Source organism: Syzygium oleosum, unplaced genomic scaffold (assembly GCF_021117445.2).
Source record: "Syzygium oleosum isolate NSW1041296 unplaced genomic scaffold, Sole_v2.1 Sole_v2.04, whole genome shotgun sequence".
Lineage (NCBI taxonomy): Eukaryota > Viridiplantae > Streptophyta > Magnoliopsida > Myrtales > Myrtaceae > Syzygium > Syzygium oleosum.
The window spans coordinates 3450589-3466478 of record NW_026607488.1 but is presented as its reverse complement, the minus strand read 5'-3'; the positions used below and the strand labels follow the sequence as shown (position 1 = coordinate 3466478).

At 41.5% G+C, this 15890-nt stretch overlaps 2 protein-coding genes across 6 annotated transcripts; one reads left to right on the top strand and one right to left on the bottom strand.

Annotated features, from left to right (window-relative positions):
• Positions 1–60: 60 nt before the first annotated feature.
• LOC130138085 (uncharacterized) lies at positions 61–1611 on the bottom strand. Of its 4 annotated transcripts, none has more exons than XR_008816494.1 (3): positions 1284–1611; positions 1119–1172; positions 61–875 (listed from the first exon to the last, which is right to left on the bottom strand). XR_008816494.1 is itself a non-coding variant. In XM_056311083.1 (3 exons), the coding sequence occupies exons 1-3, from the start codon at positions 1314–1316 to the stop codon at positions 514–516; spliced, it is 453 nt and encodes a 150-aa protein (XP_056167058.1). In that variant the 5' UTR covers positions 1317–1611; the 3' UTR covers positions 61–513. The 4 variants fall into 4 exon arrangements, 2 of the variants coding, with proteins under 2 accessions (XP_056167058.1, XP_056167057.1); XM_056311083.1 differs by having other exon boundaries at positions 1280–1611; XR_008816493.1 differs by having other exon boundaries at positions 61–1172.
• Positions 1612–2706: 1095 nt separating this feature from the next.
• LOC115688683 (putative F-box/LRR-repeat protein At5g02700) lies at positions 2707–4529 on the top strand. Of its 2 annotated transcripts, none has more exons than XM_056311081.1 (2): positions 2707–2837; positions 2983–4529. In XM_056311081.1, the coding sequence occupies exon 2, from the start codon at positions 3602–3604 to the stop codon at positions 4451–4453; it is 852 nt and encodes a 283-aa protein (XP_056167056.1). In that variant the 5' UTR covers positions 2707–2837; positions 2983–3601; the 3' UTR covers positions 4454–4529. The 2 variants fall into 2 exon arrangements, with proteins under 2 accessions (XP_056167056.1, XP_030470441.1); XM_030614581.2 differs by lacking the exon at positions 2707–2837 and having other exon boundaries at positions 2898–3243; positions 3441–4529.
• Positions 4530–15890: the final 11361 nt, after the last annotated feature.

Here is a 15890-nt window from a genome sequence, read left to right as displayed (position 1 = left end):
GCTTTTAAAAACTATGGTGGATTTGCTTGGAGATGAAAAAAAAAGGAAACAGAACAACAATCACCAATTATATTTTTCAAATAAGGTCTAAAAACCTTTGTTCTTTCAGAACTCGGATGATTATATTAGAAAAAACCAACTGGACAAGTTGGCATATGGTTCAAAAAACAGTAAAGAAGAGGAAATTACAACCTACTTAAACGATTACAACAGAAAAAATCCAACTGGACATTAGCTACAAAGTTGGTATATGGTTCAGATAATGGAGAAAAAAGAGGAAATTACAACCAACTCTAATGATCACAGCACAGCCATCACAGGCATATTTCATTGTTTCATTAGTCTTTGCAGTGGTTGCCATACCGAACCAGGAAAAAAATTTAAGAATCAGCATAATCCATCTTGGACTCATCAGTAAGAGCATTTCACAAGAACCAGTACTCCCAAATACTTGCAAACAAATATCATCTCGGAACTGAGTAACTTTACACTGTAAAATCTTTGGAAAAGGCTTCACCAGATAACTCTGATTTGGAAAACAAGAAACAAACCATGCTGATAAAGGAAGCATCTGCAGGAGTTCTCAGAGTCCAAAAGGATCTGTTTTTTAAACTTGTAAGTTTTCATCCAGGCCACCCAATGATTTACAATGCTTTGGATGACAGTACTGATAAGTTGAAGTCCAGCAACATGGAATAATTTGCTGGCAGTCCAAGCGTTGAACTTACTAGAAAGTTTATCAAGCAAAGGCTTACAATCCACAACTGAAAGCTCCCCCAAAACAAGGGGAACAGCCGAGTTTTTAAGAGGAAGATCGCCTTCCTTCAAATCAGATAAATCCAGTAACTCTTGCTGCAAATCATCAGGGATACCAGCTGCAAATAGAACAGTTTTAGATGGACTGAGTTTAGGTCCAGATAGAGTTCGAAATCTATCAAAGACACAGAGCACAGCCTCCAAAGATTGCTTGTCGCCATTTAAAAAGAAGAGCAAATCATCAACAAAGGCCAAATGAGTTAGATGAATTCTTTTCGCGCAAAGGATAGAATTCAAGTACACCAGAAGCAGCATCAACATCCCACAATCTAGAAAAAGGACCTCGATCGTCAGAAGCCTACCAGAGGAAATGCGAGAGATCCAACACGAATCTGTGACGATGTAATCAAGCTTTTCTGAGGAAAAGCAAGAGCCCCAAGGTCGGTAATGAGTTTGAACAAATTGAGCTCCAGCAACTGAATCGAGCTTTTCTGAGAGAGAAAGAGAGCAGGAAAGAACTCACTGACATATCCCATGTGTTGATTTCTTTGTGTCATCATAGATGTATCATCAAGACGTTGCAAAAATTGTGGTGCTTGGTGATGTATGTCTTCAAACTTGCTTGGGCAACAAGTCCATGCTTAAGCACGCGAGGCACATTCCGCACCTTTAATTGAACTCGAGTTCTACCGGAAAATTAGATGATGATGGATTGGAAAGTTGGTCCAAGGATGAAACTTAGAAGCTTGTCGAGGAGTCGCTCATTCTAGCAAGGAGGGGGAAAATGTTGTGCTCTTTACTGCATATAAACTGGGGTGTGCAAGGACCAAATTCATGCTGTGGGAGAAGCAACATCTAATCAGCGACAAAGGCAAAATCTAATGTGTGAGGTCGAGCCTCGCCCGACCAAGGCGAGGCCCGCCCTCGCCGGGCGAGGCCGCCCTCGCCAGTGGCCGGCGAGGTCGAGCTCGCCGGCCTCTGGCCGGTCGCCGGACCAGCGACCAGCCAGAGGGAGGAGGGAGAGACCAAAAAAAAAAAGTGGAAAAAAAAAGAAAAAAAAGGAAAAAAAATAATAATTCAAAATAATATTAAAATAATATTAAAGTTGTCCACGTCGGCGCCACGTCAGCGCCGGTGACCGGCCAGCAGGCGTCCACGTCGGCAAAATCCGGTCAAAATTGACCGGAAGGACTAAATTGGCACAAAAATAAAAGGTTTAGGACTGAATTGGCACCAATTTAAAAGGTTTTGCACTGAATTGGCAAAAAAAAAGTTTAGGACTAAATTGGCACCAATGCAAAAGGTTTAGGACTGAATTGGCACCAAAAAAAGGTTTAGGACTAAATTGGCACTAATGCAAAAGGTTTAGAACTTTTTTGGCACTTTTCCCCTCGATCATATCAGCGAAAAAGGCAAAGGCCTCCATATTCTTGCAAGCAAAATTACTACGTTCAGTAGAAAGTTACGAGCGATAAGACCTCAAACAATACGAGAGAATAAGAAAAATTATTATCACTTTGGGGAAAATTGCCAATGGGAAAAGAAAGGTATGATGATTGGAGCACACAAATCACAAGAATTGCAAGTCCATAGGGAAGTTACGTGGAAATAATGATAGCAGTTACTAACGAATCACAATGTATATAAAAGTTGCTTTGAAGAAACAAAATTGCAGCGATTTCAATGATCCCAAATATTTCATTGTTCATAAGTAATACGCCATTTGGATTCATATAATTTTTTTTTATAATCAATGAAAGCAATCGACTTGTTTATAAATTTATTCAAATGTTTCGTATCCGATGGTAAAATTTGGTTACACCACTTCAACGTTAGGCCTGAGTGCTAATTTTGTACCCAGTCACCTTAGCCGTCCATATGAATGCTGTCAAATTGCCAGCTCGTCGCAGAAAAGTGGCACCGGTGCCTACCTGCTGATAAATGGAGTACCTGAAGTGACCAAAACAGAGTTATTTCATTGATCGGATCATTCAATAGCTTTCAGAGCGAAACAAAACCATCATTTAGATTATCCGGTTCGTTAGCTGTTGCTTTTGCTAGGTTTTGCTTATGGAACAACGGTAAAATTGTCCCACAAAGATATATATTGATAAAATATTTAAATATTAAATTACGCATTCATTTGCGAAATTTGTCCCATAAGCATAGAATATTATCATATATGAAAGTTGTCTAATTGGCGAATAAGTACACGTGATCTTTCAGGTGCGTTTGTGCTTTCTTCTTCGGGCTCCCAAAGACACTACTACATCTCGATTACCCTCCAATTCCTTCGATCGTGAACGAACCATGTCCGCGTGATTCACATTACTCTTCCCCGTGCAGCAGCGACTGAACTATGGAGGTCCACTCGATTTTCCGTAGCAATCGCGCGCAACGTCAAAAAAACAACGCTTCAATCTTCTGCCCCTACCTCCTCCGCTTGCCTTTAGGTACTTGAATGACTACCGTTGTTACCGGAGATTGGTCTGTTGCTACGTTCCACACCAACTGTTTGTCGAAATTCCTGAGTAGCTTCATTCTCGGAAACCCCACTTTGTGTTGCTCTTTATGGGTCCCGGTTTTCACTGACGGACCTTTGTTTCGATCTCTTTGAAGCATTGTCCTGTGATATCTTTTTTTCCTTTATTTTTGGGTCTTTACGTCTTTAGAGCGTCCTGCAGGAGAACAACTATGGCGGGCAATGATATCTCCATGGAAAGTAGCGAGCTGAAACGTCAAAAGATGGACAGATGACAGACGTGATGTGATTAGTAATCTGCCAGACTCGGTGCTCCTCCATATCCTGTCCTTCCTGCCCACGAGGGACGCCGTAAGGACAGTGATGGTCCCGAGATTCCGTTACCTCTGGACTTCTACCCGCCACTTATCTTTCGATCACTGTGCTTACCACAACTGCAAGGAGGAGGCCGCTGCTTTTAGAGTCGATGAGAGATTCGTGAATTTTACCGACCATGTGCTGACTCTGCACGAGAACCCCACAATCGATTCGTTCTGCCTTTATTTGAACTATGCGGCTGAGGCGTACCCCGATTATCCTCAATATGAGGGTGGTGTAACTGAAGAGACAAGACGGTCGAACAAAATCGGTACGTGGATTTGTTTTTCGGCGAGGAGAAAGGTTAAGTTCCTCGATTTGGACTTCTTGGCGCGTGCTAGGGAGTTCTTACATAATCTTGACTTCCCACGTAATCTTTACGTGCTGCCCAGCATTGTTCTGAGGTGTAGCTGCTTAGTGGAGCTGAAGCTGGCTTCCTGTGAGGTTAGACTGGTGGGACGGGTCCAACAAAGGTCGCTTAGAAAATTGTTCGTGAAGCAAATTTACTTAACTGACAACAAATTGGCTGACATACTATCTGGTTGCCCGTTGCTGAAGGAATTGTCTCTTGAAGATTGTCATGGCCTCCGCAAGCCCAAATTCTGTAGTGCCCCTTCTATTGAAGTTTTAAATTTGGAGAAATGCAACAATTTGAAAAAGCCTGATCTTGCGCAATCAGATAAAAAACATTTAACCATTGATAACAGTGGGCATCTGGAGCTAGTTCATCTGGAGCTAGTTTGTCCTAATGTGATGATTCTGGATATTGCTGGGCGTATAGAGGGTGTCAAGGCGACCAATATGTCATCACTGGTTGATACGTCCCTCTACTTCAGTCATTATTTTCGATTTTCGTAGGGAGAATATCGCGAGTTCAGACTGCTTCTGGAAAAGCTCAGCTGCAGTCCTTATTTTATGCCATGCTATTGGTGCATACTGGTATGTTTCTCTGCTGTTGCTCCGACCTAATTTGTCTCGCTTTGAGGGACTTTTAAATGACTTGGGTCCTGATCCTTCAGGTAAGGAGTAATACTATTTGTTTGATATGATATTCTCACATTTCAAATGTCCTAAAATTCCTAGAATAGAAGTTGGATGAACTGATTTTGAATGGGTCTCATTGGAAATGGCCAGTGGCTATGCTGTTTCTCTGCTTTGGCTTCTGCGTTCTGTTGCTCTTTTTATGCTTCAGTTCATGAGGTAATGCCCTGGACGAAGAGTGTAAAAAAAATTATAGACCTAGCCTGGGTTCTTTTATTTCCACACCTAAACTTTTATACAGCTGCCTTCCTTGCATCTGCTGGCCTATGAACTTTGAGCAAATGTAAACTGTCATCCATAACCTATTCATGTAACCGAAAACTACAGCTTGTAAGGTATCTGTCTTCCTTGTGTCCTTGTTTGCTTCGTGGTATTTTGTGGACGATATTGTTTTCAGTTTTTACGTGACATCTGTGAACATTTTAAATGTGCATGTCCATGCTCTTGTGATTTGCATTTCTAATATTCTACATAATCTGATTAATTTCTTGACAAGACTCTGAATTCAATGGTATCATACTAATTCATTTCAATCAGTCCATACATACACATGCGCTCGAGCATATCCACAATGTATGTCCTGCACTAATTTTCATTTAAAGCCGGTCCAAGTAATTCTTTTTAAATTAGGTATTAACCATGTGGGAGCTGACAAATCAGCCGTGCCCATCTTTCGCTTGGAAGCATGTGACACTTCAACTGTGTGACACTTCAACTGCATCTGAGAAAGCGGTGCCTCCCCGGCATTTGTAGCTTGTTAAGGAGCTCTCATTTTCTTGAGACACTCACTATTTATGTTTATACTGGAAAAGATGACGATAATTTCAAGGTAGGAATGCTTGAACTGTAAAATTTTATTGGAATATTCGAATTTGTAAATAACGGAGATTGAAAAGTTGCTTTAAATTTCTAGTTTGCCAAAGCAGGGTGGAAGCTTGCATTTGAGTTCAATGGCTTTAGTTACTGGAGTTCAGTGGATGGCACATTTCCCTGTCTTGAGCACCAACTTATGCATGTTAAGATATATGGTTATGTACTGGAGCCTGATGTCATTGAGCTCATTGAATTTCTACTTAAGAATGCACAGGTCCTGGAGAAAATGGAGATTTCTACCAAGAAGACTCTGCAGCGTACACTAGGTAAGCACATGTTTTCCAGTGACATTGGTTGTCCATCAAAGGATTATTGTACATCTGATGCGCTGCTAGAGTTTTCACAAAAGTTGTTAAGTTTCCCACGGGCCTCAACATGTGCAGTAATACACCTGGGTTAGATACTGGTATTGGAGTTGCATTCACCCCTCTTTTGGACACCCGTGATATTTCTATGTCTGGCATGTTTCACATCTTATGGACTAGACAAAAGTAGTTGGCCTTTATGTATTCGCCCTTTTGCTTCAGGTCTACAGATTCGCAACATCCACGACTCTGTACAGGCAGCTTTATGAATATTTTGATAGTGGATGCGCCTTTTTTTTTTAAGTATGTTTCTCTTAACAGCCTTTCTTTTCAAATTCCCAGCTCTTGCAAATAGTTGGGCTAAAATCTTTCCAGTCAAGATTAACTTAGAACAAACTCTTGATACCCGTTACAAACTGTTGATTAGTGGCCTTCCCTCTTGTGGCTGCTGTTTCTCTCTTGGTTTTTCATTTTAGAGTTCGCCTGTCTTCGATATTTCACTTTTCATCTTTAGCTACCATTTCTCTGTCTTGAAAGGAACTCGATGCAGTTCAACATTCTTGAGTGCCGCCCTCGAATGATTAGTATATCGACATCAATATCAGCCATCCGTAGCTACTGTATAGATTCCGTAAAGTATTTGAGTTGTGCATTCCTCAAGGTCGTATCTTTTCTTAATGTCTACTCTAAAACTGTTGTTCTATGTGGCTCGTCTTCCTAATTTTTTTTTGTGTGGTTTGTACTCGTCTTCCTAATTAACAAGCTCATTTTGTCGCTAATTTGACGCGTGAGAGTTCTTTTTTCTTTTTAAACAATACGAGTATTTAAACCTTTCGGCTCATTATTCCTCACGAATGATGTTAGAGCTCAATGGAAGACCTTCCGTGAAAAAATCGGCCATATATCCGAACTTTAGGTAATTTGGTAATCGACGGCTTCTGCAATGAATTGGGTGAAAATCAGTCCAACTTTGTATGAATCTACTTCATCCCCTCCTGACACAGGAGACTTTTTCATAGTAACACAACCATTGAGCGTCGATCGATATACGCACTTCCACAGTTGCAATTCCACGATAATAAGTGGTGCTCTAATACGAGATTCCACAAAAAGGAGCACTCCCACATTGTTTTCTGGAAAGCGAAGGTAAACAGTGTTAGAATCGATCAAAGTCGAACCTAATGGGATTTGATTTCTCAACCAAATAGATAGTTTTGACTTGGTCGGGCCGACTCGGTTCAGTTCAACATTTGAACGGAACTTTTCCGCACTCAATCTATTATATTCTAGTCCGAGATACTTTAGTTGCTTCTTCACACTCATCATACTTTACTTGAATTTTTATACACTACATGGGAGCTCACACATCAGCCATGCCCATCTTTAACCTGCACTTCGGTGGCGCTTCAACTGCTCCAGAGCAGAGTAACACCTCCCTGGTGTTTCTAGCTCGTACAGGAACTCTTATTTACGTTTGAATTGATTCATTGATTTCATTCAATCTAAAGATGAAAGAACATTTTGTATTTAATGCCTCGCTTGTTTCGCAGAAAATAAATGATTTGAAAAATAACTTTTTATAGATGATCGTTTGTATGGCTTAAAATAATTAGTCAATGAAAATATTTTTTATTAAGGACAACAATTTATATCTGAAAATTTTAGCTTGTTTGTTTTTGCAATTGATGCAAGTTATCATTTTTTGGAACAATATTTTTTCAAATCATCTAGTTTTCAAAGAAAACAAACTCTAAATTTCAACTCACTGAATTAGGTTGGATGCAAGCACATCACTTCGACGTGAAATTCGGTGACTCGAGCAATAGCTTAAGCATGAAAAGATGTGTGTATTTCTCATTGAGTTAATCTAGTTTCCACTTGAGAGCGCGCTACTCTTGGAGTAGATGGAGAAAGTGGAAATTTAAGTTTCTAAATAATTTGAAAAAAAAATTAAACTGTGAAAGCCGCAAGATCTTTTCAAAAAAGTTAAATTAAAAGTTAATAACAATTTCTACCTTTTTTATTCCATGAGTTACTGAATTATCCATGTTACCAGCGGCTCTTTATCTTTCTCGCTCCTCTTCGATTTCCCCAACTTAAAGACAATTCTCATTCGAATAATTTAAGCACCCCGCCATCTGCCAGACTGGAACTGAAAACATTTGACATGTGGAAGACGAAGCATCCATGTCCCCGGCACGCAATGTCACTTGGCTTGTTTCTTGTTGCACTCCAAGTGTTTGTACAATGTCCTGACTCGGTTCAAACTTCCAACCCTGTTTATGACATAATTTTGTTTAGCCCTGGATTTCTCTATCAGATCCTTTACTGCTGTGGTTTTGATCACATCATAGCGTTGTACAACGCATGAACTCTTTTATATGTATCTTCCGAAATCCCTTTTCTGTTACGTTTGTGTGTCCTGAAATAGATCAAATATGGAGGGCAATAATGTTGTCATGGAAAGCAGCAAGGCAAAAAGTCGGAAGGGCCATAAAGATGAAGGAAATGATGTACTCAGTAGTTTGCCGGACTCGGTATTGGTCTACATACTTTCGTTCCTACCCACGAGGGATGCCGTACGGATAGTGATGGTCCCACGAATCCATTATCTCTGGACTATTACGCGCAACTTATCTTTTGATCAGTGTTCTTTCCATAACTGTGAAGAGCGGACAGTGCACAATGGTCTTGAGTATGATCAGAAGGTTTTAAATCTTGCCAACCATGTATTGACCCTGCACAAGAGCCATTTTATTGAACTATGCAACAGATGAGGATGTCCATGATGATCCTGAATTTGAGGATCATGTAACAAAAGAGAGAAGAACCCAGAACAAAATCGATAGATGGATTCGCTTTGCAGTGGGGAAAAAGGTTAAGTTCCTCGATTTGGACTTCCTAGGGTGCGACATTTATGTTATTCCTTACAAGTTGTCTAGCATTGTTCTCAGGTGTCGCTATTATGTAGAGCTCAAGTTAATTGCTTGTGATGTCAATCCACTTGGACCGATTCAATTAAAATCCCTTGAAAACTGTCACCGAAAGAAATCATACTAAGTGAGAAGATCCTGGGTGAGATTGTATCTGTTTACCCATTGCTTGGAGAGTTGTCTCTTGAAAAATGCTATGGTCTCCAGGAGCTCTAGTTCGATAGGCACTAAAAAATTGGAGGATTGAACCTCGACACATGTGAGGGTTTGGAGAAGCTTCATCTTGCTTGCTCTGACGCAACCAATTAACAGTTGTTGATACTGGGAATCGTGTAATAAATATAGTTTGTTTTAATTTTAGGACCCTGCATATTTCTGGGTCAGTAGAGTGTGTCAATTTAACCAATTACTCATCTTTGATTGATGCGTCACTCTACTTTAGTCATCATTTCAGATGTTCTTGTAAGGCACAGAGTCAGAGTGCTTCTCGAGAAGCTGAGAAGCAGTGTGTATTTTATGGGGAAAATTGTTCAAAAAATCCTCAACCTATTGTTTTTGGCCAATTCAGTCATAAACCTTTCAATTTTACCAATTAAGTCATAAACCTTTTTACTTCTTGCCAATTTAGTCCATCCGACCAATTTTGGCCGGAAATTGCTGTCGTGGACGCCAACTATCCTACGTGGTATGGCCGGCGCTGATATGGACATTAATAATATTTTGAAAATTTTATGGTTTTTTTTCTTTTTTTTCCTTTTCTTTGTTTTTTTTTTGGGGTTTTGTAGTTAGGGCTGGCCGACCCTCGCCGGATCTAGGCGAGGGCTCGCGCGCCCTTGCTTTGGCCGGCGAGGGTTGGTTGGCCTTCGCCTGTGGCTGGCAAGGGTCGCCGGCCCTAACTCCAAAACTCCCCAAAAAAAAACAAAGAAAAGGAAAAAAGCCATAAAAATTTCAAAAAATTAATAATTATTTTAAAATGTCCACGTCAATGCCGGCAGTGCCACATAAGACGGTGAATGTCCACGTTAGCAATTTTCGGTCAAAATTAATCGGATGGACTCAATTGACAAGAAGTAAAAAGATTTAGGACTCAATTGACAAAATTGAAAGATTTATGAATTTTGTCAATTTGTTCGCTACAAGAATAAAACTTTCTATAATTGCCCTAACTTTTCTTCAATCTTTTCAATCTAGTCCCTAAGAAGCATTTTTTTTTTGTTTATCTTACTCTAAGTCTCATCTCGCTCTCAGACTTTTACTCTACCTTTTTGCAGAGCATGGGAGTCAAAACCCACACCTAAAAGTAAGAGTCCCCATCCCCAACCCTTGAGAATCCCCCACCTTCCCCTTCCCCCTCCCAAGTGGGAAGGGTGGGCATATTTTTCTATTGATTGCAATAAAATTTTGTGAGAATGGAGGATACCAATCTAAATCTAGTGAACGAAGAAGTACTTCGATCTCATGGATAAAACTACTCAAGGTATGTATCCATCGTGATTAGAAGTTATCACATTCGATTCATCATTATATATTCTAATGATTTCCCAATCTTCATCAAAGTAAAACATCCATTCACAGAAATTATCTTAATGCTTTGTCCATTATGAGATTAGCACGGCTCCGGTACCAAAACTTATCAGGATTTTCAAAACTAATCAGAATCTTTACAAGCACAATTAAGGCACAATAACAATACACTGACAGGGTTGATACCTTACAACGATCATGGTATTATTGGAAAGGGAAAGCTGACACACACTTGACAGATGTTACAAAAGTTTCTGAAATAGACAGGAAAGATTCTTTGAAGAGAGAGAGAGAGCTTCTGTTGGAAAGTATTTGGGAGTAGGGCGATTTCTGAGGACACTAGGCGATACCTTCTCTTCGAAGTTTTGGCTTCATCGGCTGAGAGTACGTCGGTTTCCTTTTCGAGTGTGCATATCTAGTGTATCTCCACTACTTTCCGTCTGTCTTGGATTTTCGTGCTTTCTGTGAATTATTGATGGCTGCAGATGGGGTGCACATTGTCCTGCGTCCACTGATTCTACTTTTGTCCCGGAATCTTTTTTCTTTATGGTGTTTTCAGCCGACACTGCTGCTAGTGCCGTTACTGTTTTCCTTGAAAACTCATGTGGGAGTCTTTACTACATTTGCTTTATCCCAATTCTGACGTGCCAGCCTTCACGGGCTGGCCATCTCTCATGCTGTTGACCTCTTGGACAGACCCGGTTGGTGTTAGTGTCTCGTGCAGTAATCTAACTTTCCTAAGGGTTCTACTTGTAATCCTGTTTGGGAGTTTCCTTACTTAAGTTGTTTTCACAATTTTTTATTAGTATATCCATAGCTTGAGGTAGGCGGCAGGTTTCCACCATTGAGTTGCTTCTGCAGATCTTCTAATAATTTCTTTAATTCTGAATTTGAGATGTCAATTGTGCAAGGATCGCCCAAATATTGGGAACATAATTCCACTAATTTGTATGAACGAGGCAACTTATTGATGCAGATCCTTCATCTTCAATCTTGAAAAGCTTCATCAGATTGGGCAAAAGGTTTTTATGATCGTTTTTGTTAAAATATGTCTCGAGTTTGAGCCCGATAGATGAAACCTGACCCAAAATAAATTAAAGGAAAATCTGGAAGTTGAATATCTGTGGATGTCCACCATGGAAATCTATATTTCCTGTTCAATTTTGGAGTGCAAAGCCATGTTGAAATTTTGATCGTGGAAAATAGACTTAAAAAAGGAAAGTGGATATTTGGATTTCAAGTTGCTGAGTCGTTGAGTCCAACAAAAGTTCCACTAGATTACGGAAATCAATTTCCGTATAAACGTTGGTCAACAAAATAGGAAAGTGGACTTGGTTTCCTTCTCTAACTCAGCATGTGTCAATAAACGAAATAACAGAAGTCCAACTTTTAGTGGGACTTGGCAAAGAGCAGTATATATTGACTAATATATATATGCACATAATACAAGTCAGGGAATGCTTCTTCACGTAGACTTGAAGCGCCAAAGTCTTGGTGGCTGTTGTTGATGAATACGCGAGGATTCTTGAAGCGCCGTATCTGAGCGAGTGCTTGGCGTGGGCTACCTTCGTAGGTTTCTTGTTCGTGAATTACATCCAAGAAGAATTAGTATTCAAGCGAAAATCTTGTGGTAAGATTTGTGTATAATTCCTTCGCGAAATTGAAAAATTATTTCGTGAGGAATTATAAAGCTAAACATTGCATGAGTTATTCGGTGTAATTGGAGTTTGGGAAACACTTATAGTGTTTAAGTGATTCGAGTGTGGTTGTAATATCCGTTGTATCGCTTGATCTATAATGGAATTCCGTGCTGCTCTCCCCATGGACTTAGGTCACTACGATCGAACCACGTAAATCTAATGTCCGTTTTATTTTCTTGATCTGTCAAATTTTATTGTTCGATCGATTGGCTTCCGCAACAGTTTTTATCCCACCATTTCGCAAATATCACTTCCCAAAATATGGGAAGATATTCTTTTCCTTATAAAGAAGTCTGCCATTTTCATCTGAGTATCCACGGAACCTTATACCATATGAGGAAACAAGCAGTTTTCTGGTTCCATAAAAATGCCGTGGTTTTGAAAATCTATAAATATGCTATATGATTTTCTTACTTATTCATCAATTCCAGACAATTTAAACCAATATTTGAACCAATTTGAAGATTCTTGATGTCTACATCCAGGCTATATAAACCATGTTTGTTTTTGTTCACAATTTTCAATGCAGAGTTTCACGAATGCATCCATATAATCAAAGTAGTTATGTTGGATGAAATGTGTAGGTGGTTTTTTGAGTGTCCCAGTTGTTAATAGATTCTCTCCCTTTCTTTAATAAACACGACTTTTCTGATCTGGAACTTTGAAAAGTCAACTTCTGATGGTTCCTTAAAGTTCTTTGGGACCTTAAAGTCATTGTCATCACACATGTATTGAACACTATTCACAAAGCTTTCCTCGTTAAGCGTTTAGTGTCTTGTCCCTACCCTCTAGTGATGCCAACCCACTGTCAAAGCCATAGAGATCACCACCACCACCCGTCACTAGATTGGAATCATTGGATGCCAAGTTGCCAACCTGTAAATGTTATAGTGGATAACACGTCGAAATCAAAGGGGAACAAAAGCATCCTTCCCATATTCTTGGGGATGTTGTGCTTAAGACTTGGCTGTATAGGGAAGCCTTTATGAAGCACGAGGAGCAATGTCATTTTGAAGTTGAAGCGTGATGAGATGCTCTTTCTCACGTAGGTGCAATTAATGGATGAAACCTGTCACGCCCCGAACCCTACGAGCGCGCGATCATCCCTTTGTGATCGTAATGTACGCGACAGCCCAGGACTTGTCGCCGACCCAATCGAAACACTAACAAGTAACGCATGCGGAAGCAATCTCGAACTCTCCGTACAACATATAAACAACGGGATAGTAGAGAGACAAAGAATACACATCAACAAGACACTTTTATAAACATAACATCGATTACAACACATACATTTGCAAGCCTTCTACGAGGCCACTATCTACGAGCCATGCACAATAACATGGATCGGGTGGTTGGTAAGCTTAACTCCTCTACAAAAAGGTGCACTCAAAAGACAGGGTAACTCGACCTATCCTCAATCCTCGTAGTATCCTGGCAGCGTCTCCGGATCAATCACGGTCGCGGGTCTGAAATGGTTTGGTTATACAACCATGAGAACACTTCTCAATAAGCAACTACCTAAGCCTCGCTTAGGCCAAAGCGTACTTCCGAACAATTCTAAACATGCAATACCGATATCCAACATGTCATGACAATCACAGGCGCCCTTACCTCGCCTCGGCACATACGTGAGCCCTGCACGTTAGAATATCGCCATAACATGGCCAATTGCCCATCAAGCATGCGCAAAGCAATTCATGGCATGATCAAGCATAACATGGTTAATAATCCAGACGTGCTCATCAATTAACTCAGGCAAAGCATTCCCCAATGCAAATCGCACTCATTAAGTCCAGATTATTAACGACCCCTCGGGCCACCGAACTCCCGCCGGTCTTCTGGCGTAACCAGGCATCGTCCCGCTACTTCGGCGACGGCAACGTCCGGAACCCCCGCCCAGACGGCATTCCACAAAGGAGCATCGATCCGGCCTCTACCGCGATCGGCAACGTCTAGAACCCCCGCCTAGACGGCATCGGAACTCCCGCCGGGCATCGTCTAGAACTCCCGCCTAGACGGAACGTGTCGTGACCATGCACACACCTCAACAATCATTATCAATTCTTATCTTTGTAAATTAGCCCAATGTCAACTAAATCCACCAAAATGTCATGGTAACACCGATCAGTTCCCGAGAGAGAGAAAAACCGAGTATGCACAGAATCGGGGCCAAACTGGGCAGTAACATAGTCACCGAATTTCCTTTAAAATAAATAGTAAATCAACTCCAAAAATTCTGAAATTTGGATATGTCGCATAAAACATCTTGATAAACATTTTCTGTGAAGAACTCGAAACTCAGTTCCTACTGTAAACACCTCTTTTTGTCACTTGAAGTCAGAAAAAATTGAACCCGTCCGGTCAGGCCGCCTGACCATCAAAATGCATCTCATCCAGTACCCAAATCATTTTGGAAAGCCTTCAAATTTTTATATGTCATAGAAACAAATGTTCTTAACAATTTTTGTGCAGGAAGTTTATTGAAAAAAGGTCTGGAAAAATTTGTAGAAAATCGGAGAGACCAGATGGTCGGATGAACAGTAAATCCGGCAGACTGAATTCGATCCAAAAATGGACTTACGAATGGAACTAAATGATCTCCAAAAATTCCAGATTTAATATATGCCAAACTTCAAGATGTTATGAACAACTTTCATGATGAACACTTCCTCAAATTCGTCCCACACAAGTCACAGTAAAAATAGCAAAATCCAGCGACGCAGCAACAACCTTACCGGAAATTAACCAACAAGCACCACCAAGCAAACCAAGCACAACCAGCCACTAAACCAACTATCCACAGCCCTTAAACCATCCCTAACATGTCCATTAGTCACCCCTTAGCCTAGTCAAGGGTTAGGAAGCCACTTACTCAAGGCCTAAGCAAGATTTTCAAGCTAGGGAGCCTAACAAAGCCAAGCCAAGCAAGCAGCAGTTGCTCCGGCGGTTGGACGGGTAGCTCGGCGATTTCCGGCGACCTGGACAGCGGCGAGCGGTAGCCGGACAGCTGAGGTGGTTGGCTGGTGGAGATGGACGAAGGTGCTGGTGATGCTGAGTGGTGGTGGTGACGGGATGGACGAATGGAAGGGAAGGGAGAGAGTGAGCTCGGTGGTGGTGTGTGGCTGAGATGAGTGGCGGCGGGTGGCGGCGCTCGCGGCGGCGAGGGTGGCGAGCAAGGGAGCTGGTCGGTGCGGTGAGCAGCGCAGAAGAAGAAAAGCAAGAAGCAACGAAGCAAAATGAAGAAGAAAACAAGCAGAATGAAGTGAAGAAGCGGCGTTAAAGGGCGTAACAAAAGCAAGCATGTGAAGTTCATCATGGGCAGCAGCAGCAAAGGCGTGGGCAGCGGCAGGTCAGCAGAGGAAGTCAGCAAGGAGGAGAGGTCAAAAAGTCAGCAGAAGAAGGGGTGTCGGCGGTTAGCAAGCGAAGTAATCAGCAGCGAGCAACATGGGGGAGCAAGCGCGGCGAAGGCTGCAGCGGCAAGCAACGTAGGAGCGAAGCGGTCAACCAACATGATCAACAAGAGCGAAGTCGGCAGAACAGAGGCATGGCAGCGGCAGCAAAGCAGAGGCAGCAGCAACGTGGGGAGTGGGGAGTCAGCTGAAGCATGGGGGAGTGATGATGGCTGGTGGAGTCGGTGGAAGAAGTCAGCAGCAGCATAGGCAGAAACAACGTGGGGGAGGGCAGCGGGGAAAGAGGAGGAAGTCAGCGGCGTGGGGCAACGGCGACGTGGGGGAGGAGAGAGAGAGAAGAAAGAGAAAGTCAAACACGCTTGAGCGCGATCCGACGATCCTCGTTCAAATCCGAAAACGATCCAATGGCCCACGAAAAACCCTAATTATAAATTAGGAAAAAGGCCAAAAGATAATAACTAAAACACACTACGAGGGAGGTCTACTAGTCCAAATCCACACCCGGT

Bases quoted from the DNA above. Each gene is read 5' to 3' on its own strand.
- LOC130138085 (XM_056311082.1), bottom strand. From the start codon at position 1,316: ATGATGACACAAAGAAATCAACACATGGGATATGTCA. The intron at 1,173-1,279 runs GTGAGTTCTTTC...GCTTTTCCTCAG, and splicing joins TCAACACATGGGATATGTCA to AAAAGCTTGATTACATCGTC.
- LOC115688683 (XM_056311081.1), top strand. From the start codon at position 3,602: ATGGTCCCGAGATTCCGTTACCTCTGGACTTCTACCCGCCACTTATCT.